The 27,567-nt window shown below is 36.7% G+C and overlaps 1 protein-coding gene across 3 annotated transcripts in view; it reads right to left on the minus strand.

Annotated features, from left to right (window-relative positions):
* The window catches only part of VCAN (versican), a 105,343-nt gene that overhangs the window by 33,026 nt on the left and 44,750 nt on the right, over positions 1-27,567 (minus strand). Inside the window, exons 7-8 of one of the 3 annotated variants that reach the window (XM_081274857.1) lie at positions 24,165-27,152; positions 1,425-6,668 (exon numbers count right to left, since the gene is read on the minus strand). In XM_081274857.1, the coding sequence (XP_081130983.1) occupies positions 1,425-6,668; positions 24,165-27,152 (8,232 nt within the window). The remainder of the gene's footprint in view (positions 1-1,424; positions 6,669-24,164; positions 27,153-27,567) is intronic. The other 2 variants (XM_081274858.1, XM_081274859.1) reach the window with 2 other exon arrangements.

Here is a 27,567-nt window from a genome sequence, read left to right on the forward strand (position 1 = left end):
TAACTCTCCATATATTTATACAGTTATTGTCAATTATCTCTACACCATATTTTAACAACCAGATGTTTCAAATAAATTGCAAAAAAATAAAAGTTGGCCAGATTATTAAATTATCGGTTACAGATTAAATATACAGGGACAGCAAAAAAATTCAATGTCAGCCATCTTTGATCAATTTTATTTTAGAAAGACTCCAAAACATTTATGAAAAAATTGCACTTTCTATTTTACTCTTTCTAAAGCACAAGATAAAGCATTAGTGACACAAAAAATAATACCGATATATATCAGAAGAATAATTCTAGCAATAGTTACGACATATATCATATTCATTAAAATTAAACATTTATTTTCAACCAACACAGCCTGTAAAGTACAGCCTTTGGTCTTTGTTCAGGTAGCAGCTAACTGGTGTGGTTACTTATGGGGTTGATGGACATTGTTATTTAAATAATAACATTCTAGGAAAAAGCTGACTCCTCAAGATTCTCAGCCTAGATTAAGAAGAAAATAAATAAATTCTACTAAGTAATGCTCAAAGATTTCTAGTTTACATATTATTAAACATCAATTCTTCACTTTTGTACTAAAATGGAAATAAGCAGAGGGCAATAAAAAGAACATGGATTTTAGAATGGGGCTGATGAATTCAAATTCTATTCTGCCACAATGTGGCTGTGCAACCTTGGGCAAGCTGCTGACCATCTCCATGATCTACTCTTTCAATGGAGATAATAATGGTAACATCAAACAAAGTGATCTATAGGAAGTAGTATTAAGTTCATGTTTTTGGTATATTCAGTTAAGAAACAGAAATCTCTTAACAGGCAGAACATGAATATACACTAAATACATATCCACTATAGCTCGGCACTATTAGAAGAATTATGTAGACTACCTCAATCAGGAAAATTACATTGAAGTATGAACTTATAACTGACATCGAGCAAACTGTGAAATATTTATTAGAGCTAGTTACTACTCTCAAATGTTAAAGGCCTGACTGATTTTGATAATTAGCATATAGTATACATCAGTGAGATAGTTAAAAAAGATATAGGGCATCTTTTTTTTCTGTTTTTAAAACTAGGGTATATAGCTATAGGATCTATAAAAAATCAATAGTTGTGAGTAAATACACATTGAGTTTTTTATAACATTATTTCATTTTATCCATGTTACAACTATGTTTTTAAAACACAGAAAAGCACAAAGTATATCTGTAAAGCCCCAGCAAGACTCTATACTTACTTCCATTGTATCTCATTACGAGCTTAATACTGTGGCATGGCCTGCTGTTACATCAACAGTGCAAGAAAACACCCCTAATTTAACATCCCAATAGAAATGATATACATATACATCTTAGAACCAAGGGACTGTTTCCAGATTTGGAAGCAGATTTGTCAATGTTGTGATCTTACCTGGTAAAAAGACTGCTGTGCCTTCCACTGACTCTTCATTAATGCCAATCAGCAAAGCAGTTTCATTAGAAGTTTCCAGAAGGGAAAATGGTGGTGTTGCAAGCTCAGTATTTAACTCCACAGTGCTTACTGTTGCCTGATTGGAAGCAAGAGTTCTCACCGATAGTGATAGTTGCTTTTCTGATACTGCTACTGTGGGACCCTCCCTTCCGGGGAAAGCTGCATGTGTTTCAGGGTTTATTTCCAAAGAAGAAGGAATTGTGGGCCTCTCCAAAGTCTGTGGGCTGGGCTGAGGCACCACACTTGCCTCAACCCTGGAAGTTGCAGAAGCAGAAGTAGAATGTGGCCATGGTGCAGCACCTTCTAACTGAATTTCGCTGGCAGCTGTAATAATAGTTCCAGCCTCAGGTTCCCCCACACTGGGCAACACCTCAACTATTTCTCCAGAAAACTGGTCATTGGCTTTGTTTTGGAAATCTTGGGAAGTCTCAGTGCCTTCCTCGGCAATTAGTTGTGTGGGAGAAGCTTCCTTTTCTTCCAATAAATTAGATTTACTTGCTTCCTCCAAAGGTTCTAATGCTGGGTCAGGGGATGAGGATGGAGGATGGGTTACCTGAAAGTATTCATCATTGGATGCCTTGACAGTTGCTTCAATATCTGTATGAACTTCCTGGAGAGAATCCTCTGTAGACCTCTGAGATGGGCCAGCAGCTGTACCTGGCAGAGCACTTGGCTGGGGAACCTCTGTGTGTTCATAGGTTTCTCCGCCTGAGTAGGCAGGGAATGGAGAGGATGATGTCTGAGAAGACAACTTTGCCAATGCTGAGCCTGCTAATGTTGTATCAGTGTAATAAGAGGGACTGGACCCCTCCAACACCTCAGGGGCTTCTGTTAAACTCTGAGCTGTAAGGAGGATATTACCAATACTTACATAAGGAGTGGGATCTATCAATGTTTCCTCAGCCCCTGAAGAGAATTCTGGCTGAAAAGAAGGACTCATATATTTCTTTTCTTCATACTCCTCCTGTGTCTTGTCCAAATGACCCAACGTTGATATCATTTCACTTTGGTCTGCAATAGCTTGACTATCAGACAAAGTGCTTGATTCAAATATGTCATCCAGAGGTTTTGCTTCAATTTTCAGTTCTTCCATCTCTGGATTAACTGTGGCAGAACTTCTAGGAATGGGCAGAGAAGTTTCTGTGGGAAGGAAAATATCTAATTCCGTTTCTGTGGTAGGGATAGGGATCCCAGTTGCAAAGTTAAAGCCCACGTGATCGAATTGGTTTCCAGTATCAGGAGTCATTGATTCGTGATATGTTGCCTGAGTATTACTAGCCAGAAAAGTATCACCAGAGCTCTCAAATGGCTCCTCAGCTAAAGAACGGTTGGCAGCCGCCACATCCAGCTCTTGAACCCGGATGCCTTCTTCATTACTGCCACGTGGTTCTGATGGCACCTCTGGTTCTATGTCTGTTTGCATTCCAAGGATATCTTCATATATAGGCTTAGTGTGATCGATATCTATGATAGTATTTTTATCTGATGTCAGTTCAGGAAGAATTTCAAGAATGGTGCTCTCAGTAATTGTCAATATTAAATCCTTATCATCTTTGTCTACATCAAGGATAATATTTTCGGTGGCTTTTCTTCTGGTAGGTTTTAAGGTGGCATCCTCGAATCCTATGAAATGATCTTGGAAACTACCGGAGATACTTTCTGTGGGTGCCTCATGGGACACCATGCCTGACGGGGTGCTCCTTGTCTCAGGGGAGGTTTCATTCTGCTCTGAACGAAGAGGCAGCACCACAGAAACCGCTGGGGATCCATCAGCAGCTACAGCTTCAGCACTTGGCACTTCAGAATGCTTCTCCAGAAAGCTATCAAAAACATATGTGGTGCTTCTTTGCCCAGTTGCCTCAGTAGTTCCAGCAGCGTGGATTGAATTAGAGAGATCCACTTCCCCAGATCCTTCTCCAGAATTTTCATCAAACAACTCAGACAGCTTTGGTGCTGGTGTAACAAATTCTTGGGCCATTTCAAGACCAGGGGTTCTTGTCAGAAAACCAGTGGGAGCATTTGCTATTTCTTTATTTTCTGCCGTTGAAGAATACTCACTGGAGAGTTGCTGTGTTACAGTTTGTGGTCTACTAGTCTGGATTTCTTCTTCCCATTTGAGGGTCTGACTTTGAGGATGTTCAATGTCTGTGGAGACAGAGCTAGGTGCCGTGGTGGGTCCTGCTGTTCCAGTGTTGCCTGAGACTTCTGTTAAGCTTGTATTGGGTGCCCCTTCACTACTTTTGGAGACATCATCTGTTTTGGAAATGAGGGGTCCAACTTCACTCACCACATTTTCCACTCTCTCATCGTCTTTAGTTCCATCGCTGAAGATACTTGTTTCTAAACTTGCCACTTGAGAAGTGTGAGGATATACTGTGCTAATAATTTGTTCCATTTCAGAAAATTTTACTGACACTGTAGGCAGAGTAGGCAAAACTTCTTCTCCTGATCCCAGACCAGAGGATAAGAGATCAGTATCCAACTCTTGAATTGTTGGTCTCATACCTTTGGGAAAGAGCTTTATACTTTCTTCATCTTTAGTTGATAAGTTTGTGACTGCATTTTCAGCCGGTATAGATTCAGTCACTAAGGCAGTAGTTAAGAAGAAATGTGACTCTGCAGTAGGCTCAGGGAGAGAGGTATATGACTCTAGGCTTTTTACATCTGGATCTGGAGTAGACATGTGAACCAAGGAAACGCCAATTTGCTTATCAGTACTGTAAGTTTTCTTTGCAGGATAATCTGTAGTCTGGAGTTCAATTTCGGTAAGTGTTTGTGAATCAAAAGTTGTTTGTTCTGGTCCAAGAGAGCTTTGGGAGGATTCTAAAGATTTGTGTTCTTGACTCTTTTCCTCTGATTCTGCTTCACTCTCAATCCCTTGACTCACAGGATTGGTGTTTTGCCTGGACCATAATCTGGCTGGCTCCATCGTTTGCAGAAAGTCCATTGAAGCTGTGCCATTGACCTTTACTTCCCCCTTTCCTGTTGGATCTGCAGTACTTTCAGCTTCTGCTGTTGGCAGAATTGTGGATCTTTTATCCACTTCATCAATAGCATCCGTTTCTCTGAATCCTGGGTTAATAAATGGAGACTCTGTATCCAAAATGTTTTCCACAACTGTGGGAAGCACTAGGTCAACAGAGCTGCTGACTGTGACCTGTTGCTCACCTGAACCCTCAGCAGAAGCTGTAAACTCTTCCCAGGGGAAAACTGACATGCTGACCATGGTGCTATTGGGTGCTTCTGAGTTAGGCATGTGATTGCTGTGATCTGAAGTAGGTTTGGTAGGTAATAAAATCTGGGTATTCCTAAATGCTTCATCCGCAGAACCTTCCATCATCACTGTTTCTTCTTTTGTTATGGGATGAGATACTGTTGAGTATTCCATTAAGTCACCACTGAAATCTTCTTCCAAAGGAAAACCTGTAGGAATGACCCTTATTTCTGCCCCATAATTTGGTTCTCCTGGTACCTCTGAAATTAATTTTTCCTTGGATGTTTGGCTTATAATTTCAGTGACTCTTCTGTCAATTACAGTACTCAAAAATGGTCCTGTAGGCTCAGAGGAGAATGTTGTTTCCACATGGGGAGACGAAGTGCCAGCTTCCTTTTCAGTTTGAATTTCTGGTTCTAAATTTAAAGAAAATGAAGAAACAGTCGTGGTTTCTGGGTCAGCAGCAGCTTCTCCAGAGCCCTGCTCAATAGAGAGAGAGACAGGGCCACCTGAAAGAGTGGTCAGCCTTTCTGGGTCCCCTGGTTGGCTAGTACTGCTGTGTTCAAAGGGCTGTGCCCCCGAATTGACTAAAACATTTGTCTCTGTAAAGACAAGCGTAGAACTTGTCATTTCATCTGAAAATTGTGTGAGCGTTGGCGAGGATATCAAACTTTTCCTGGTAGCTGTATCAGTAGATGTAGGTTCATTTGAACTTCCTAATTCAGGGTGTAAAATTAATTGATCTGCTCTCTGTGTCAGTGACTCTACCTCAAAGGTAGACGTTGTACCTGTTGTTCCCTCCTCCTCCTCCTTCCTTTCCTTTCCCTCAAGGGATGTACTGAAAACCCACTTGGAATTTTCTGTTTCACTTATGAATTTTGTAGGCATGACTTCTATGGAAGGTTCTTCAGAAACTGAGTCAATGGTGGTCGCAGGACCATCAAAAAGATTTTCTGTGATCATTATCTTGCCAGTGTCTAAAGTAAAGAGTGTATCTGTGGTATTTTTTGATAAATCAGTTACCATGTTCAACATGTTATCTTTAAAATCTTCCACTTCCCCAGAGCTTTCCAGGATTGGAATTGCAGAACTTCCTGAGAGCTCCACAATTTGTCTAGGAGTTATTTCTATCCAGCTTTCCATTGTAGAGAAAAGGCCATCAGGCCGTGGATTTTCTGCTAGGGTAACTGATTCATTCTCTGAAACATTTATTGCCGCAGAACTTGGATCCATCCTGAGAGTATATGTGACAGAAGTACTTTTTTCCACCTCTTCACCTAAAGTTACCTGTGTGGCCCTTGAAAAGATCATTTTCTGAGATACTTGGTCAATGGCAGACTCTCCTGAAGACTCTTCAGAAAAGGGAGATACAGGTTCAGGATGCTCATGCATCAGATTTTCAAGTTTAGGACCTCTCTCTGTAATTAACTCTGCCCCTTCTGTGGTTTTTCCTTCATGGGATGCGGCTGTGGGGAACATATCAGGCTCACCACTTGAAAATTGTTCTGGTGTTTCAGGGTAAGTGTCAGGTTTCCATGTAATTTCCAGAAATTCAGTGGTTTCTTTAGATTCATTAGGTTGCACAACAGTAGACAATTCTGTCTCTGCTACTTCAAATTGTTGGGTATCACTTTCAGAGCTCTCTGAGAAATTTTGAGAAGGTGCAACACTTTCAAACTGGCCACGCCTAGCTTCTGCAGCTTCGGGGTCCTTGGGCACAGTGGTGACTAGGTGCTTCCCATTAATGTACTGCACAGAAGGTGTGGTGGTTACATCAGTAGCATTTTCACAGTCTTCATTTTCCCCTTCATTTTCACTGTGGTATATTTCTATTTCAAATATTTCAGGTAAATCAGGTAAAATTTCAGCAATTAGTTCGTGCACTGGATCTGTTTCTTCACTACAAGGTTCATCTTCTTTAGATTCTGAATCTATTGGATGACCAATTACACTCAAATCACTCATTCGACCTGAAAAAAACAAAGAGTTTTCACAATACTTAAATAGAAGCTTTGGCAGTGCATGACAGAAGAAATCGATAGCAAAGGCTGATCACATTCATAGACACAAAGAAGGATTCGAATGTTCTCACATTAAGTGCAATCATCCTTCTACAGGTTCTCAGTCTTCAAATTTGCAGCTTTGTATTAACAATAAGAAAGATAAATCTCAAGTTACAGAAACAGGTTACACAAACTCTTCAACGTGTTTAACAAAGGCAACAAAGTCCTTAAAACAAAATAAGGAATCACATTTGCACGGTAATTTTGCAATGTAACAATTTATCTTTGTGTGAACTACAAAAAAAAATTAAAAATTAAGACTATTTCACCAGACCATATACAAAAAGTGATTGATCATTGTTCTATATGACAGGGGATGCTTATACACTCTATTCAGTAAGAAGATGAGAAGATTCCTTCTGCCTCTTCATAATCTGTCTGAAAGAAAATTGTTTCTAGAAAAATAAAAGAGCAATGGACACCCCCTACCCACTATGGCAGTAGGACAGGAGCCTAGCCACACCTCAGGAAGCCCTGAGTGGCAGGGCCTTGGCAAGGAGTGTTCACTGGAAGGACCAGGAAGGAAGAGTCTTCCATCCCTGTACACCTTTATCCTTCAGGAGATGTGACCTGAGTTAGGTCAATTTAGCTCTTGTTATTAGTATTCTCTCTGAAGAAAGTTCAGGAGTCACATATAAATATTATAAGTAGCATACTTCAAATAATACATATCATCAGAACATTCCCTGGATTGTCAATTGCCACATGGTACCAACCACTAATGTCAATGGGCTTTTCCACCACCAGAAATAGACCAGCAAAGCTCCACGCTCTCATCATCGTGGTATTCAACTCTCCTAGGAGAGGGTTCTACCATTATAGCTACCCTATGTCTGGTTACACAGTAGTACACAGAGGTGCCTCTGATGCACCAAGCCAGGACACAGATAAAGGACCACACAGTGCCTTACTATCCTGCATGAAGAAACATTCCTGCAGAATTAGTTTTTGGTTTAGCCCCAATCCACGCGACACAGGCTTAGGCTGAAGTTGAGATATACACAGAAGGAACGATTATCATGGAACCTATTCTGCCTCCCCAATTTGCCATCTCTAATGGGGGAAAACACTGTTTTCTCCTGGTATGTTCCTGTTGCAAGAAAAGAGGCAGTTCTCCTCCATGGGATGTTCCTGTTGCAAGAAAAGAGGCAGTTCCCCTCCATGCTTGGAGGCCTCAATATCTAGCATTTACTGTTTAATCAGAAAAGGAAAAAAATTCTATTCAGGAGAGATCAGAATCATATGGCTGTGCATCAAGATTATGCATCAAGATTGATAAATAGATACTATATGAATTCTCAATGGAAACTCTATGGAAGCTTATTAAATTTCTTTAAATTTAAAAAAACCAAAGACCAAAGGACTTTCATGTAATAAAAGACACATACTATATTTACTTTTCTCTTTCATTAAAATAAAAACAAAAAAGAAAAGTTCTCTCTGTATCCTACCACATCTTCACTAAATTGTCTCATTAAAATGCTATTTGTGTAGGTTTGCATTATTCTTACCCTATCTATATGTCCTTCCTACTTATTTTTCACACACTACAGCTCATTTTGTTTATTTCCATCCATTCCACCTTATACATTAAACTTTTAACTATGTAAGCTAAGGCATATGGGTATTCAAATGAATGAGAAAATATCTCTGTAATGTAGGTAAGTGAGATCAATGCCTGACTCCAATGTACTATAAAAATATAAAATGAATACAGGCTCTTTCTGGATAGATATCACAGCTATACCTAATTACCAAATTTGAGAAAATGATTAAATCTTCGGATTTTCTTAGAAATACAATTAAAAAGGAGAGGAGGAGGGAATAATAGAAGTTCATTGGATTAGACAAAAGGGAATGAGGGGAAGGAAGGGGAAATTGGAATAAGAAAGATGGTAGAATGAATCAGACATAACTTTTCCATGCTCATATATGAATACATGGCCAGTGTAACTCCACATCATGTTCAACCATAAGAATTGGATCCTGATTAGAATAATTTATACTCCATGTATGCATAATATGTCAAAATACATTCTACTGTCATGTGTATCTAAAAATAACAAATAAAAAATAATAGAAAAAAAGAAGAAATTTGTTCAGTATTAATCCATTAAAGTTGTTATTTCGATCTTAAGCACCCAGTGTGTATATGCTTTAAAAGATGACAGATTAACATTTTCAGATAATGACACCTTAATACAGTTTGCATTGAGGGAAGACTTTTGTGTTACAAAAAAGAATGCGAACCATGAAAATCAAAGGTAAATCAGTAGAGGAGAAGGAAGGAACCATGGGGAGGGAAGAGGGGAGAGAAATTGGTAACAATGGAAAATGATACTGGCCAAATTAAATTCCTATGTTGTGTGCATTTGTAACAAATCCCACCACTATGTACAACTATAATGCACCAGTAAAAAATATGAAAAAAAGAATGTGAAGAAAATGTTTGAACTATGTGAAACAATACATTTTAAATGTCCTTTGCACAAATGAATCTTTTAAAATATCACATCAACTATTTAATCACTAAATAAGTAGTTTCTTGTTGTCTAGCAGTATTTTAATATAGTTGAGTAAAGCCAGACTTAATGGTAAGTATTCTGTACAACTTTATGAATTTTAACTGGATTTTCAAAAATATGCAGATCTTTAACTGTTTATACTCTCATATGCAACTCTTTTATGTTGTTTTATTAGACATAAATAAAATTAGTACTCATTAAGAAGTATTCCACACAGGTACACTAAGTTCACACCTATGGTGGCTTGATGCCACAGTATCACTTACTTAAGTGTAAAAAAATGATTTTAAATGAGAAACATCAGTTAGTGCCAAGCATATAAAGAACGCCTAAAACATTTTGCACCATTTAATAAATAACGGAGTTAAAACTAGCCATTCCAACAGGCTTCTCCAGCCAAATACAGGATAAATATGGAAACATCTGCTCAACATTATATATTTATAAAGTCTTGGGACAAGAGTAGTGTAAAAACCTTCACTGTTATTATAGATTCGTAGGAGTTCCTAAATAAAGTCCTTACTTTTAAAAAATAAAAACATAAAAACACATTCCTTCACATGGAGGTTTTGTGAAGTGTGGTGCCAGTGGTTCTACAAGAGTGCGATGGAGCAGAGACATTAAGGTGTGACAATGTGTCAAATGCTCACTGGGGATCATGTGCTCACTTACACAGAGAGAACTCTAACTGCAAATCAATAGTTTACATAATTTAGTTAACCATCAACAAGTCGACTTTGGTTCATTAAAGAGCATGGAATTCACTCTATGTTCTCCCATTTTAGCTCCAATGAACAAAGTAAAACATTCTTTCAATTCATTTTCCACTTGGATAAAGAACTATAGTACTTCCTATTGCTCATAAACCTAAGAGGTTTAACATTTTAGACCATCATGACAGAGTATTTTATAATCTCAACCCTTAGACGCAATATATTCCATTTTATGACCAAAATAAATATCACAATATTTAGATCACAGCAATAAAAACATATCAGAGACATAATCTTTGCACACATTCATTTCACAACCACAGGACTGCTTCATACTGGGTCTTTGCCTGCAAAATTAAGCTCACTGCCATAACCATGTGTTCCATGCTAACTGTACTATCGCCCCAGGAGCCAACTCACTGCACAGAATTTACTAAGTGTTTTTAATGCTTCGGACCCCATGGATGACACTATCTTGTCAACTTCACAGAGACTCAGTCAGGTGCTCCATCTACTCCTACCTCTTCCTGAAGCAAATGCTTTTGTCAGTAAGTTAGAGAACTGGACTGACCCTTATAATTCTTTTCTCCCAATTATAAGGTGAAACTTGCTGAGTGTCCATATAGTCAACATGCGTATCATTAAATTTAGGTTAAGATTCCTCCCTTCACTCACCTCCCTAACATAAGATCTGACTTGAGTTCAGAATGGTAGAAAACAGAAACATAAACCAATTTCATTCTGTTTTTCATTGTGCCAAGAAGCTGACAGTGACCAAAGAATAATCAGCTCATCATAATAAACAGAGAGCAGGAAGAAAATCAATATAAATAATATGCTTGTTAAATATATAAAATGATAAATATTATAAATACAATTATTTATAAATTAATATTATAAATTTTATAGATAAATAATAAATTTAGGTTGTAAATTTGGGTAATAAATAATAAAATTGGGTATAGCTGCTATAATATTTTATAGATAAATATTATAACGAAATATTTATAAGTAAATATTATAAATTAAATATTATAAATATTTGGTAAATACTATAAAATGTTTCTTCTAAATACATTTTACTATGCATATTTGAGAGTGCAATCTGATGTTATGATAGAAAGATAGATGAACAAATAGCTATAAATAGATAGTAAAATGGTCACTATAGAGAAACAAACTGACAGCTGTCAGTTCAGTGATACATTTTGTGTCATCAGCAGCTAAAATTCACTTATTTAACACAAGTCCTGGTATATAATCCTATTAGCCATGGTCCTCATGTTATACATCAGATCTCTAAGAAAATTTTCTACTAAATGGGGTTTATATAAAACAAAAATACAAAATGAAAGTTAAAATTATTTTGTTTCTTTTTTATGAAAGGAATATCCCCACAATGAAGCAACTAATATTTATTTTTTAAATAAATGTGCTCTTATTGCATTTCTTAATATTGTTTTGAGGGTGGTAAAATGTAAGTTATGCAGGACTTTCAAGTTAAATTTTTTTGCCAACAGATTCTCTATATATCAATCTATACTCTATTCTGTCTGCATATCTAGTTTGTTCCCATACTTCTAGCATATTATGGTGAGAGAGGCCAGTGGCATAAAAATCTATAGATAGGTGAATTTTATTCCTGCTAAGTGATCCAAAGTCCCATCAATAATCTCTCATAGCTCGCCAAATCCTACTTGCTCCTCTTTGTCTATTATTCATCTTCCAAAATGACTTCTTCATCTCCCCTTCCTGCCACCACCCCACCTACCACACATATTATTAGAGAATTGCAACAGCTATAATTATTGCCAACCAGGCAAGTTTCTTTGTTCAGTGCAGCAGGGGACACCTGTGCTATTATGAAAGTAGTGTCTCCTTCCAAAATAGGGATCTGCTCTCTTTCACACTAACAGAGCAACCTAATGTAGTTATTGACATTCTAAGCTCTTAGATGAACAAGTCCTTATAAAAGACTGCTCTATTTTAGAATTTTACTCTAAGAATAATATAACTTTTATTTGGATTTCAAGAGTCAAACCACAGAACTCTGTAGACTGTATGTATAATCTTTTCTATGTTTATGTGAACGTATTTTAACAGCTTGACTTGAATATACTAGTACCATGGTTAATAGGGATTTTAATGACATTTCACACAAAGCTTTATTGCTAGCTGACCTCAAACATTCACCAAGTATTTTTAAGTACTTCATGGTAGAGTTTTGTAGACACAGCACAAGTCTTTCAGTCATGCTGTTTCCAGACAAAAAACCATAGCTGCTCCAATGCATAGGCAGCTGGTTAAAGTTCATATCCTCTAGGGGATTTTATAAGTTAAGAGCTTTTAATTAAATGTAAGTAATATCAATCTACTCAGCAAAGATATATAAGGATCACATTTTTATTACTAAAATGAATTCCAATGTAATGTAGAACAAAAAATTTTCTTCCTTATTTCAAAAATACAATAGATAGTCATACTGAAATGCCTGAGAAATACTTACAGAATTTAAAGAGTGAATGCTTAAAATTATTTATAATGTTTAAATTTTTGGACACATACCTATAGATCTAATAATAAGAAACAAATATTTCAATTTCATTCCCCTTTCATATATCCCCTCTTTTTTATATATACTTTTATTTTATTTATTTATTGTTACATGGTGCTGTGGATCGAACCCAGGGCCTTGCATGTGCTAGGCGAGCGCTCTATCTCTGAGCCACAAACCCAGTCCCCCTCTTTTTATTTTTTTTGTACCCAAGGTCACTTAACTACTGAGCCACATCCCTAGCCCTTCTTATTTTTTATTTTGAAACAGGGTCTCACTAAGCGTAAAGTTGCTAAGTGAGGCTGGCTTTAAACTTGCAATCCTCTGGTTTCAGCATCCTGAGTCACTTGGATTGCAAGAATTTGTCGCCACACCCAGCACCTTCATATATTCTCAACTAAAATAAAATGCTGATTGGCACTTTCAGAAACAAATACAAGCAATTAATGTGAATTTTATCCAGATTCAATATCCTGAATCCTCAACATTTTTTAAAAAGGGTGCCAACTCAATATGTTAAAAAAACATTTGAATGTAGTAATTATAGTATCAACATCTTTCCCAAGTCTTGTCAGATATTTTTGCTTCCCTAATTAGTCCCATGATTAACTATCATGTGATATTTGTATCAATACTCAATCCTCCCAGGGATGAGAGAGATTAAGGAGAAGATCAAAAGATCAATATTGAGTTCTGTGACCCATATCTCCTTATTAGCTCTGCTAGCTGAGGTCCATTTAGTGTATCACTAGAGCACATTACCTCAAAATGACAGCTTTCTGTGCTGTACAAGAAGTTCAACATTTCTCAATTCATGAAGTATATACCCAGAAATGGTGATATATGTGCATAAATAATATGAGTGCTTTGATGGCCTCACTTTTAAGAGGCAGACATGCTATGGAGATGATAAATGAGAATCATCTCTTCTCCCAACTTCAGATAATCCTCAAATAATGTCATTCCTTCAAGTGGAAAGAATGTGTTTAGATACAGCTGAGTGGCCTAAGTGACTTGAGGACATGCCACCGAGTGAGGGCTTGGCTTGCTTATAGAAAAGGCCCAAAGGATTTCCTATCTTCCTAATTTTGAAGAGTGAGGGATTTCCTGGAGGGCAGAGTCAAGTAATTTTAGGACCTTTGAGCAACTTCTGAACAGTGAAACAGAGCTATATGAAAATGATGTAATTCTAGTAATTTAGGTTTCTAAATTTTTCCTTAAAAAATAGAGCTAAGAAACAAAAACCCATCACAGGACAGCCCTTTCATTATCCTCTTCACTTAGCATTCTAACATTTTCAAATCCCTTGCTGGATGGATAGGTGATAGAGAGATGATAGATAACAGATACACAGATAACCACATATTCTAATATGGGCAAAATGCTTTGTTTAGAATAAAGGACTTAAAAGTAAGCAAAAGCTTTAACTAAAGTCAAACAAAGGCCTCTTTAAGCTCCTAGAAGTTTATCTACTAAACTTTACAAACACTAATTTATTTTTAATCAAGCCCCTTGCTTTGTTCAAAGTTGGCAGTAGTTTTTGGTCATGTCTTCCACCTGGCCTCTCCAATAGGGTATTCAGATGGTTCACTAACTGGCCCACACTGCCCCTTCTTCAGTTCTCTCTTGTCATTTTCTGAGTCTGTGCACTGGAGCCCAGCAGCCCATATCCCTATCTCTGTGTCTGCCACACACACACACACCCGCCTCCTGCACACCCCACTCTCACTTTAGGCTTGTCAGGAAATCAGTGCTTCACAAGCACTGGATGGTCAAGTTCATCCTCTTTGAACTTGACCATCCAGTTATGAAACCCTAGACATTCTATATATCTTTTCTAAAACTTCTCAGCCCCAAGTGACTATATCTTTGATGTGTATGCCATGAGATTTATTTCATGTGGTTTCTGACTTATAAATTTCCCAGGTGTTTCATTTATTGCTCACCTTCCTAAATTCCATTTGCCAAAATTGAAGTGAACGGTCCTTTAAACACATAATGCTCTCCATACTTTACTCACTTAGCCCCTCTTTTGAGAGTTGCATTGTAAGAATGGCTGCATAGGTTTTTATCATCAAGAATGAAAAAGTCCACATTCTGTTGGATCAATACTTTCTTTGAAAGATCTGTATCTTGGACTGAAGGACTGTTGTTCTTTGGCTGCAACTACAGCTCAAAGTCTGACATACAATTAACAAAATCTTACCAAAAACTCAAACAGTAAAGATTTTTGTGGTTATAAAATCTACTTAATTTCAATACTTTTTTTAATCATTTATTTTCCTTTCGAATCCACACAGACATATCAAGACAGTAATCACTATACTTCTCAAATGTAAATATAAATTGCACAAACTCACTTTGGTAGTATAGCCAAAAGAATCCTTAAGCCATAAGAATCCTTAAGCCATAAGCATATTTCCTTTTAATTCCGATGTTTGCAGACAGAAGTAGATAGGAGTACAACAAAGTGAGGTATATAGTTCCAAGCAATTAAAAATGTACTTCCCATCCTTCACTACTAATTTTGATTCAACTATCATTATTCCTGAATCTTAAAAACATAGATTTCAATGATATTCAATTTTATTTTCTTCTTTATTTACAGAAGCCAATATTCCTTAACATCTGTAAAAAAACAATACACTCCTCCAGATCTGAGCAAAGACCACCATTTCACTCAGGGAACACTGAGTCAGATAAATACTTTCCTCTCCAAATTGGTGGCATATAAGTATATACCGACAAAGGCTGAAAACAGCCTCCTCCCAGGGCCCTTCCCTTTTAACTGGCCCCTGAAGTTCAGAAAGCCTTTGTTAAGAGTTGTGTTCATCACTCACTGTTCATCAAAATCATGTGGGATCAATTTTTAAAATACAAATATCTAACAAAAAAATTAAAGTAAAAAAGGAAACAAAAATACAAATGTCTTAGCTCCATCATTAGAAATTCAGATTCCAAGTGTCTAGTGGGGAGGGGGCTGTGGTTATTTTTATTTGGAGGCTCCTTGATAAGAAGCAGTGTGGGCAATATTTAAGCACCGGGTGATTTCCCATCACTCCTCAAACATCCCACAAAATAGCATCATGAGTGGTCAGCAGCTAGTGCCTGGCTGGCGTGTCCCTGGGCCCTCCAGGAAAACTAAATGGGTGCTACAGGAGCAGGTGAGCACCCTGAGTTGCTTGTGAGATCATTTATGAAACTTTACCTGCCAAAGATGCTTCTTATCTTAACTTATTTCATATTAGTCTCTAAAATTCTGTTCAGAGCAAACATTGGCCCTTACTACATACTCTCTTGCTTACTAATTACTTTAAGTTGCCTTCCCAATTAAGTTATAAATTGTTATTTTCCTTTCCCCAGTTACATAATGTGTTTATCAAATGCCTGTATTTCAACAAACTTCTAAAACATGTTCTAGGGGTGAGCATTCGAAGATAGGCTGAGAATTTTATCTTTGGATAGTAAAGTAGGTTCCCAATAAAGTAGAAGAAGTAGATTTCCAATAGGGAAATGGCGACTGTATTCTATTCCAGCATATTCTCCGGAATTATACATTATTATATTACTTTTCCCTTTCTCATCTCAGAAAAACTAAACCTTTCACAGCATAAGGACAAAGAAACTGAACTGCTCTCATGAGAATCAAGAAGACTGTGCTATAAGGTGACAAGATGAAGTCACTAAAAGCCAGTCAAGGTGTTTACTGTATACTGATTTACTGTACGTCTGTGCAAACAAGTTGGGCATATCACAGTGATAGAGTACTTCAATTAAACTTTACCCTTCACACCAGAGATTATTTCTGAGTTAAAAATCTCCAGTTTAGACTCTAAATTATTTATGGAGAAAGACTGTATAAATTACCCTAAACATTCGAGCAAGTATTTAGAAGGTTCTCCATAATTCATTTTCCTCTAAAGTATCAATTCACTGTTTTTAAGAATATTATATCCTGGGCTGGGGATGTGGCTCAAGCGGTAGCGCGCTTGCCTGGCATGCGTGTGGCCCGGGTTCGATCCTCAGCACCACATACCAACAAAGATGTTGTGTCCGCCGAAAACTAAAAAATAAATATTAAAAAAAAAATTCTCTCTCTCTCTCACTCTCTCTTTTAAAAAAAAAGAATATTATATCCTTTATTTTCTTGCCAATAGATGTTTCTCCCTCATGACTCATACTAAAAAATAAAACGGGCACTCTCTAAGGAACAGCATTTTAATGCAATTAAATAGGTTCTCCGTTGTCCATTTGATGCTCTAAAATTTCATAATTTCTATCATCTCTATTATGCTGTAAAAAAATTCAAAACACTTAGATGCACATGAAAAAACATACACCAGTTTTCACTAAAACACCTCTACCCTAGCTAATTATGTCCTAATCCTGGAATTGATTTCTTCACAACCAACTGTTTTTTGTATATGAAGAACTAGTCTCACTGAGGACTAATGCTATACATATTCTAAACTGATAAAAATAGGCAACATCTTCTTAAAAACATAAAAATTTTCAGCTTCACCTCATTAAAATGCAACCTCAGAGAGTGTTCTTTTTTCCTTTCTTTTTATTACTATCGCTCCTCTCACCACCACATCTCTCCAGCTACACCCCTCCCCCAAAAAAGTTCTGAACTCTGTCTGGACCTGTGAATACATTTTTTATTCATTGCACAAATGAATGATCTAAGAGCTTTTAAGAAAGAAGAATGTAATCCCTGTGTAGAGAACTGGGGGTTTCCTTGGCAACAACAAAAAGACAGCAGGGAATGGCCATGCGGTCTATGAATAAGCAAGAAGAGGCCAGTCCCAACACCTGGACACACTTGTAAAGAATTGTGGTTAAAAAAAAATCTCTTTTTTTTTCAGACAAAAAGTTAAATTGGTAGTTGGTTGAAATCCTAAGCCCAATTTTCACACACATCCAAAAAAAAACATAAAACTAATGAATTCTACTCTGAGGTACAACAGAATCAATGCTATATTGAAGTTTCAATAAAAGCTGTAGCTGCTTCTTATTTGTACAAAGCAGCATAACCCTAAACTAACATAACCACAAAGGATTAAAACTTTAACATGCTCTTTCAGTCAAGCAGATCCCAAGTACAATTATACTGGGCTCCTTGAGACATAAATCATCTTGAATTTTGAGATGGTTTAACTTTTAGCTATTTAGTACAAAACAGTCTATATTTCCTACATTTAGAAGTTTGGATCAACAATAATTTCTGGAGTTGAGAGAAGTTCATTTGTGCTAAGCAGTTCCCCTGTGCCAAGCACCATGCTTCCTGCCTTCCTCACTTAAGGAATACTACATGTGAGACACACCTACCCCAGCAGCTGGCCTGTGGAAACCCTGTACTTGAAGCAATCTTGTGAGGGTGTGGTATTATGAGACAGATAAGACCTACAGAGGGTGAGCAATTTATCAAGACCAAATAGATCCTAAATGATAGTATTGACCATGAATCTAAGTCTCTTTCCAAAGGCTCTACTACATCAATTACCTTTTTCCTGAAACCCTATAGAATAAATTGACTACCTATTCATGTTCATTCAGAATAGTACGGTGTATACTTCAAAAACTCCAATTCTAGTGTAGTTGGTACATAGTGATTATTTAGCTGTTAAATAAATTACAAAATATATGTATGTATGATATATATGTATACATGTGCATAGGCATATTAGACAGATGTACAAATATACCGATATACAATTTCAGTTTCATAACCCCTGTGATTTGGAAAGAACGTGGGTCAAACTTTAGAAAATATTCTATATAAAACTAGTTATTACATACATCTTCTAGTAAAAACATTCTGGCAGGAAAATTAATACATTTCTGGATCTACATTGCACATAAGCAAATGAAAGACTGACTCCACATTCTGCAACTTAGAGTACCTGTTCTGTGATTCTGCTGATTCAACATTTACTTGAATTTAGAGATCACATACCTTTAAGTCACCTTTAAGTATGCTGACACTCTTTAAAAGTACTTTTGTGTCATTTAATTTTGCAAGTGCGTAGTACTAAACCATGATACCTTGTGGGAATATATTTTAAAAGCTAAACACACTTACAGAAGATGCTATCTTTATCAAAATGTAATAACTGTTGAAACACACAAAAGTGTAATAACACTCCTTCCTGGGAAACCAGGCTTAATATCTTTGGTTTCAACGTGTAGGTTTTGGGTTAATCCTAAGAAGGCATTCTGTTTCTGAAGCTGGCCATGCCTTCTCTGATCATTACCCTATTTTTAAAAATGGGTAGTTATACTTGGTGTTTCTTAACCCTACTGGGGAGTCTTGATTGGGAAGCAACTGGCAAATAACTGGATTCCAATAATTTGGTTTTAATCTACCACTCGATCAGGATTGGCTTAATTGTCTTCTTCTTTTGAAATATTCCTTAACTTCTTGTCTGATTCCTTCCTTTGATGATCTCTTCTGTCACTTATAGTCTGTCATACCATATTATGTAGTGTGTAATTATATATTTGATTATGTTAATATTTTCCCCAATATGCACTGAAAGCCTTGGCAACAGAGTCTATGGTTTATTTTTTTTTTCTCCCTCTACCCTTTAATATCTGAAAAAGGACCAGGCATGTTGTAGCTTTACCTAAAGATGATTCTTGACTGACTATGCTCTGCTCAAAGATGATGTATTCATCATTCTCAATATAGCTGCTAATAATAGTTATGTGGTTATTTGTCTTTGGATAACACTTCTTCCTTGGTGGTAGTTTTAGTACTGGTAAGTTGTAATTGCCAATGCTAATTTCAGAAAGTATTCATTTTATGAAGGAGACATCAAAGTTTCTTTTGGCTCTCTAGGCAATACCTCCTTTGTTATTAAACCTCAACCTTTAAAGAAAACACTTTGAATTGTTTAAAGGTTTTCCTCAAGATTAGTAAGTTAAAAAAATACACAGTGGAGTTTGAAAAATGAAATTCTCTGTGTACATTTCTGTATGTGTAGGTATGTGTTACATATACAAAATAATTCATTTACAAGGATTATCTACAGTACAGTGTTAACATCACTAACAATTTAGAAACAGGTCAATTTTTTCCCCATCACACTATTGGAAATAAGGGAAGATAAAAGTTCTCTTCCCTTTTCATTATTTGAATAATTGAAGAAGAACTCTATCCTTTTCTAGACTGTGGGTAGTCAATGAGCAATGGGATAAGACATCCTAATGCCCTGCAGAGGGGAAAAAAAATATGCTTCTCTAGTAGTAACCACAAGTGTAGCTCAGCAAAGGCAGCCACCTATGTGTGCAGTGCAGACACCAACTCATCTTCTTTTGTGGATGGACTATGAAATTCTGCAGGAAAGAAGCAGCCAAGAACTGCAGAATCAAATAGCACCATGCTATCAAATAGCACCATGCTATTTTCTTGCCATTGAAGGTATCTTCCCATAGTAACATTAACCAAATCTAAGATATATACTTTTTTTTTCAGTTGTCAGTAGACCTTTTTTTTCTTTTTTTTTTTTCAGTAGACCTTTTTAGTTTTTACTTATTTATATGTGGTGCTGAGAATCAAACCCACTCCCTCACACATGCTAGGCAAGTGCTCTGCAACTAAACCATAACCCCAGTCCTAAATTATATACTCTCAACAAACCAAAAGAATGCCACTGAGAAATTAGTCTTTCCAGTGTCTATGCTTTTTTTAGGAATTGATGGATAGGGAAGTACCTGATTTTTAAAAGTTATATGAGGTTATATTGCATAAACATAACTGTCTAAAAAGCAATGACTATGCAATCAATAATATAAATATTGGTATTTGACCAGATATATCTTGTTCTCAGAGCCAATATTCCTTATTCTTATCCTCTCCACAACATCACAGTATTCAGAAAATAATTATTATTGAGCTTTATTTATATCTCTCAGTTTTATTGATAAAAAAATTAATCATATGGGAGTTAATGCTGAATTTTATAAACAATAATATATAATAATTCTCCATTAGGAAATTGAGCAAACTGAACTCTAATTTTGATGCCCAAAATTCTTCCTCAGAATCTAATTAACCTGTAATAGCATTATATTAGTAATTTTATCAGTACTTTAATTTTTATATCACTTTAGTTTAATTTTGGCTTTATGTCTGCCTTATATTTATATTTGTGTAGAAATAAATGATAAAACCAATAAAAAGAAAATATAACAAGACAATATCAAGAAGGCCTGACACACAGTAGCATATATGAACTCGTTCATATAAAAAAACTAAGAACTGCCTATTTTAAGGTTATAACTAAGTATTTGTCTAATAATATTGGTATTTAAAGTCCAGATTTCCAAATTATTCTCTAACTTAAAGATACCAGTATATCAGGTTTTTAAAAAACTTATAGTTCTATTACATTAACTTGTAACATTTCAAATGATTTAGTATAGTGCTTTTAAAAAAAAATTCTAGAATTGAAACTCTTCTTACACCTTCAAACTCTGTAGCCTTTATATGTATTCACAAAGAAAACCTTTCAACAATTTTTCAAAATGCAGGTGTGCAAATTACTCCTGAAATAGACAGGAGTCAAGTGTTCAGTATCCCCTGAACCACTGTTAAACACACCCCATAGCATTTTTCAGCTCATAAAACTTTAATGAGCTGAAAAGTTCCTTCAGATTTTTTTAACTGCTAACCAGTTGCCCTCCAGCCACAGCACCCTTAAGTTGCTATTAAGATCCACTTGAACAAATATAACATAAGCATGTCCTGAGTAGCATGTTTTATTTCATAGCATTAAAAAAAAGAAATCAAGATTTATATGACTTGCTGAGTGCAGCAAAAAATTATGAATGCCTTGGTATAATGTAGCATGGGTGGTATTTTTGCTTATTTAGATACAAAGTATATGTAAAGGTCAATTCTATTCAGAGGAATAGATTTATACAAGTTTATACATGCACCAAGGATTTTCCAGTCTGGAAAAATGTGCCTTGGTACATAAAAAGGTTAGTTTTCCAGGCATATATGCACTTTCCCTTATTAATGTATGCACCTGCCTTAGAACTCATTAATTGAACATGTGCTTTAGGGTTTTCCCTTGCCAAAGTTCAAAATGATGGAAAATTGAATTTCTTATTGGAAACAAATAATATTAGTGTAAGTAAGCAGTTGGGCCTGAGTAAATAAATCTCGTTGTTTTATAAAGACAATAAACAATGGTTTTATTATTAAGGACAGCATATATAGAACACACAAAACTAGAGATGATAGATTGCTCAATAGATAACATACCTCCACACACACACACTCTTACACATGCACTGAAACCCCACCTGATGGAGGTATACAAATATTCCACAGTTTTCTGACCAATTATAAATCAACATAAAACAAAATTAGCTGGAAGAGGAGCAGAGCTCCACATTTTAAAAGTGGGAGGGGAAAAATACACCTATTCATATCTCCCAGGTCTGTATGAATTTATGTCAATAACTCACATAAAACTATACCCTTAGGGGCTGGGGTTGTGGCTCAGTGGAAAGCACTTGCCTAGCACATGCAAGGCCCTGGGTTCAATCCTCAGCACCACATAAAAATAAATAAAACAAAGGTATTGTGTCCAACTAAAACTAAAAATATAAATATTAAAAAAAAACTAGACCCTTAGTATAAATTGCTTCAGGCTGGGTTATTCAGATTCTCTGTTTTGAATAATCACTTATAAACTTAAGTGTTTTGTTTTTGTTTTCCTAAAGACTGCCAACTCTCCTCGGGTAATCTAAGGTGCTATGTATCCTCAACTTAGCTTGTTCCATTTTGTAATTTGATTGTCCTAACAATGTACAATCTCCCATTTAAAAGAATTGGTAGATGAAGAACATTTGTACTGCATTTTATGTTATTCAATTCAACTCAATATTTACATTAACAGAGTAATATAAATTGAGGAAAACCTCTGTAGAATAAGTTGCTCAAGTACTTTTCCAAATTCTCCAATTATGTATTGGCAGTAATTTCCTCCTTGTTTCTCTTCACTTCCCCGCCCCCACCCATGGTTACATCTTTCTCTCTCTTTTCTAATTCTACTAACAGCAATCATAATTCCTATTTCTTGGTAACTTCTCTTTTCTACTCAGCTCTGAGAGACAGAAAAGGAATGTAGAAGAAAGGAAATATGTAATGGTTTCCAAGAAACAGCACCATTAACAAGGAAAGCATGCCTCTTTAAACTGCAGAGAAGTGGAGATTAAGTTCAGCGCTGGGGGTATGTTCTCTTATCAACTATTCATTGCCATGCAAACAGTTTACACTGAAACAATTCTGGATATACAAAGTCTATAGAAACCATGAATTTCCATATTTCCAACTGGATGCTAACTGACCTGAAAATAGAGCTACCAGCCTACTTCCCACAGGTGTGCTCCTGAGCACTCTAGAGAAAGCATCACTCTTCAGAAAAATGAGACCCAAAGGGAGTAAGAAACCCTACCAAAACGATATCCTTGCAGTCTGGCTTCTCAAAGCCAGGTCAAGGAAAAATGAATGCTTATTCATTTAATTCTTAAATTAAAATTAGAAAAGAACAATTTCCTAAAATCAGTGATCTTAGGTTTTAAAATGAAAAGAGACAAGCTTGAATTCATCTATTGATGGACCCATCATCAAAACCAATGATTCACTGGTGCATGTGCTACGCATTTTCAACTCAACTTACCAAATTTAAAAGAATTAAGCAATTAAAGAATTAGGCAAGAATAAGTCACTTTTGATAATGACAATTGCAAGTATTAATCAGTATAAAGAAACAGCATTTAAGAATTCTGTCAGAGAGCTAAAATATTTGAGTTGGAATAGAAGGCATTGCAAACATTCCTAGAGAAAAAAGTTAAATAATAATATAAACAATATTACAGCCTAGTGTTTTCAAACAAAGGTCTGCTTACATATCCATCTTCTGAAATTCCATTAGATACAATGAATTATAATAACACCTAGAAATGAGCTAGATTGCATTCCTAATAGTGCCGCATTGAGGTACTAAAAACAACATATCAAGGTACTAAAAACAATAGGTTAAAACTATGTTGAATTTGCATGAAAATATATTTAAACTATTACCCACCTACAAGTTGCATAATAAACCTGCAAAATCATGGGGAAAAAAATCAAAGCAAATGGTTAGATGTCTTTCTGTCAACACTAGGGATATGCAAAAATGTTTTAGCTGTCCACATTGTAAGTACCAAGGGTTAATAGTTACAGACCAATGGAATGTTAACACAGTCTAGTGCTACACTTGAGTAGTAATGTATGGAAAGACACTGAAATTAAAACATTTTGTTCTGCATGTTCTGAAGTGATGTAACGGTGATGATTTGGTTATATTAGATGGTAAAGCAGGGCTTCTTATGACTTTAAAACAAAATCGTATCTAACATTCTTCCAAATTGTTTAACATATTCTTCCAATTCTTGTACAAATATATGAAGCTAATACATTTTTTTTCACACTCCAGTTATCTTCTAATGGCAGCATTTGGTATGTTGATTAATTTTTTCCAAAAAGTAACTTTCAATATAAAATGCTGATTGCCTTGAAAGGCATGTCTAGAAAGCAAAGACTTACCTGTCTTGTTTTCTCTGACCTCAATAATATAAACATTTACATCAGGGTGGAATTTTGTCCCCTCCGGGGGTTGTGGAGTGGAAAATGCCTGAGGTCTGAAGGCCTCTTTGCCTTCCACAGTAGGTGGTCTTGTTGGCTGTGTAGCAGAAATACTTGACGTGGTGAAATACTCTCTATCAATATCGGTTTCTGTTTCCTTAGTTACAATATCAACAAGGGTGGTGGGAGGAACATGAGATGTTGATTGTGCAATGAGTACCATGTCTCGTGTTGTTTTCTCGCCAAGGTCCCTGTCAATGAGAAGTGGTTTTTCAGTGAATGCGATAGATGGCTTGAATGCTGGGATTGTGTAGAGTCTGTCTACTGGGCTGAAGGCAATGGGGATGTCACTTGGAATCGTAGCTTTGACTGTTGAAAATTCTGCAAGATCTGTGGCTTTGGGCTTTTCAAATAACCCTGAACCTATATCAATATAATCTAGAGAGGTTTTCTCTCTTTTCTCAGTAGTGGCTTCCTCTACAAACTGGGTAACACGGGTGATCAGAGGACTCAAAGGTGACGCAAATTCTGTTGTACTACTACCTTCTGCTTCATATTTTTCTTCAGGTTCTGGAGTTAAAAATTCTTTGGGCCTGACACTTGGTATTAGTGTTACAATTTCATCTGTTTCTGCTTTGTGCTCAGTTACAGCACCAGGTGGATAAGACTCAATTTTTCCAAATGGAGTTGTTTCTAAAATCGGGACTCTCGTAAAACCTGTTCCCAATATATCTTCAGAGACTGTAAATGCTGATCCGTCACCCTCTTCATCCAATGATATGGTTGCCTCCTTGGGGGGGCCCACTGTAGAACTCAGAGCAGGAACTGGTTTCCCTGAAGTCGGTTCATCCCAAGGGAATTCTTCCTGACTTGTTCCCTGTGAGATTTCTGTTGTTCTCAGAGTTTCAGGAGACACAGTTGCTTCTGGGTGAATATGTTCAATGACACGTATGTCTTGAGAGGGCTCCCTTAGAACTTCACCTTCTGATGGAGCAGGAGGTACTAACACACCCCATTCTGTCTTGGGAATTACAGAGAGAGGAATGGTATAGGAAATGTCTACATAGGTAGTAGGCTCCTGGGTGCTACTATAATTAACAAATGTTACTCCTTCCACATCTGAAGTGTATGCAAAGGGAGAGACAGTAGGTTCTGGCTTAGAGATGTCTATATCTTCTTCTTCATCCATGGCACTTCCTTCTGTGGTTTCATGAACTTGTTCTTCTGTGCTTGTGGTAGGTGGAACTCTTTCTTCAGTGGTTGAAGGTCTAGAAGTTGACTTTTCTGCTATACTAATAGATGTAGTTGGCTGAAATTTAACTGTGAATTTCCCATGATCTGTGAACTTTTCTAATGGCTTTTGAGCACTATCTGGAATAAGAGTAAATTCATCTCCTCCATCTTGAGTAAAGCTTGGGATTTCTTGATCCTTTCCATTTGCTCCCATAGTGGTGAGTAAGACAGGAGGAAATTCTGGAGAGTGTGCATGTTCTGTGGACTCTAAAGGCTTTGATGTTGCATTGTCTTCATCCCATGACCACTTTGATACAGTGACCACCTCCACACTTAAAGTACTGTGGGTTGAATGCACTGTGGTAATATCTTCCTCATACTTGGCAGTACCTTGATAGCCATCTGTTCCTAATCCAACCAGAGCTGTTCCACTGTCTTCCTCAACATCTTTTGCTTCTGTTGGCTTCACAGTTGGCTTCATTGTCATCCACGATGGGGAATCAAAAGATGTGGTCATTTCCATAGTAGATTGTGTAAAATGAATTTGATCTGAAGGAGACGTAGAGCGCTTCATTTCAGAGAAGTCTTCTTCCTCTGTTTTACCTATAAATGGATCTTTGGTGAACTTTTCCTGTATTCCAACATCTGTATGAGGACCCGTTCCCATCTCTGGCCTCAGTGTTTCTGTTCTTTCTCTTCCTTGTGTCATTTCTGTTTGTGGTGAGGGGTAAATAACTGTAGATATTCCCTCTACTAATATTTTATCACCAGAATAAGGGAACAATCCTACTTCTGTAATGTGCTGTGATGGGAAAGGTGTAGTAGACAAAGATGGGCTAAATATATCTTCAGTTATCCTACCATTTGTTTGTTTCTCTTCCCAGCTGTCTATCGAAGATCCATCGTTGTCAGGCATCGTTATGGGGGAAACAGTTGTGGATGCTGAGATTGACTCCAAGTCCTCTAACTGAGAGTGGGTGGTGTCTTCTGAAGTCTTTGATACTGTAATGACTTCGGGTATTTGGCTAAGGACCAAGGTACCCTGATCAGATCTAGCTGTAAGTGTTCTGTCTTCACTATCTTCTTTTCCCAAGGTGAATTCAGAGTGACTTGTGCTCACCAAATCAGGAGTGGTGCTTACTGTTTTCTCTTCAGTTTTGGATTCTGAGGTCATTTCTGTGGATACAAATGGTGTTTTGGTTACAAATGATTCCTTGGAAGGAGTGTGCTTTGAGATTTCCATAGATGTTACTAAAGGGCCCACTTCTATTTGCTCAATCTGTGTTACTGATTCTTTTGTTTCTGTATCTTCCATGATACCATCCCAAGAATCAGTAGCATGCTGGGAGACAACAGTTGTACTTTGGAGCATTCCTTCCTTAATTTCAGATATGTCTGGCTTTTCAAGTGGTCCTGAAGCAGAAGGTGAGTAGTAGTCCATATCCCAAGGCTTCTCAGAACTCCCAACAGACGTGTGTGACACAGTGGCTAATCTGTCTGTGATCGCCTGAGATTGGGTGGTGGCTTTCTGTTCAAAATTGACCATATTTCCTATAGGAGGGAACTTTTTTGTAATGATAGGTAATGTGGTGACTAAAGGGATGATTGGTGTAGTTCTGTCGAGTACCATTTGTGGTTCTTTGGATAAACTGGGTGATGTAGTTTCTGCGAGGATATTCAATTCGACGGTTGTAGACTCTGTTATATTCTGTTTAGCTAGAAAAATAATTTCAAAGAGTTGATTAGACAAGTCACTAAAAATAAAAAAAATGCTGTATGTCCAGTGTTTGTTAAATGCTGCTGTGTTATTTTCAGGTGAACCCAAAGTATTTAGTGATGGAAAGGAGTCTAAAAATTGTACTTAACCCAAAGACAGATAATTGAACAGTTACTGAAATTCGTAAGTTGTTTTATATTGTAAGGGAATGAATTTTTGCCCACAGGTATGACTGCATGTTCTCAATTAAGGAAAATGAACACAATATAGTTTCAACATATAGAGAAGTCCAAAAAAGTGGAAATTCAGATTCTGGAGGCACAGGAGCTTATTTATCATAACCAACAGCAGCACCTTGACACCTAGTGGGAAAACTTGACACTATTATTCTGGAAGCTACTGTGCCCTGCCACT

Source organism: Spermophilus citellus (assembly GCF_964194105.1).
Source record: "Spermophilus citellus genome assembly, chromosome: 1".
NCBI lineage: Eukaryota > Metazoa > Chordata > Mammalia > Rodentia > Sciuridae > Spermophilus > Spermophilus citellus.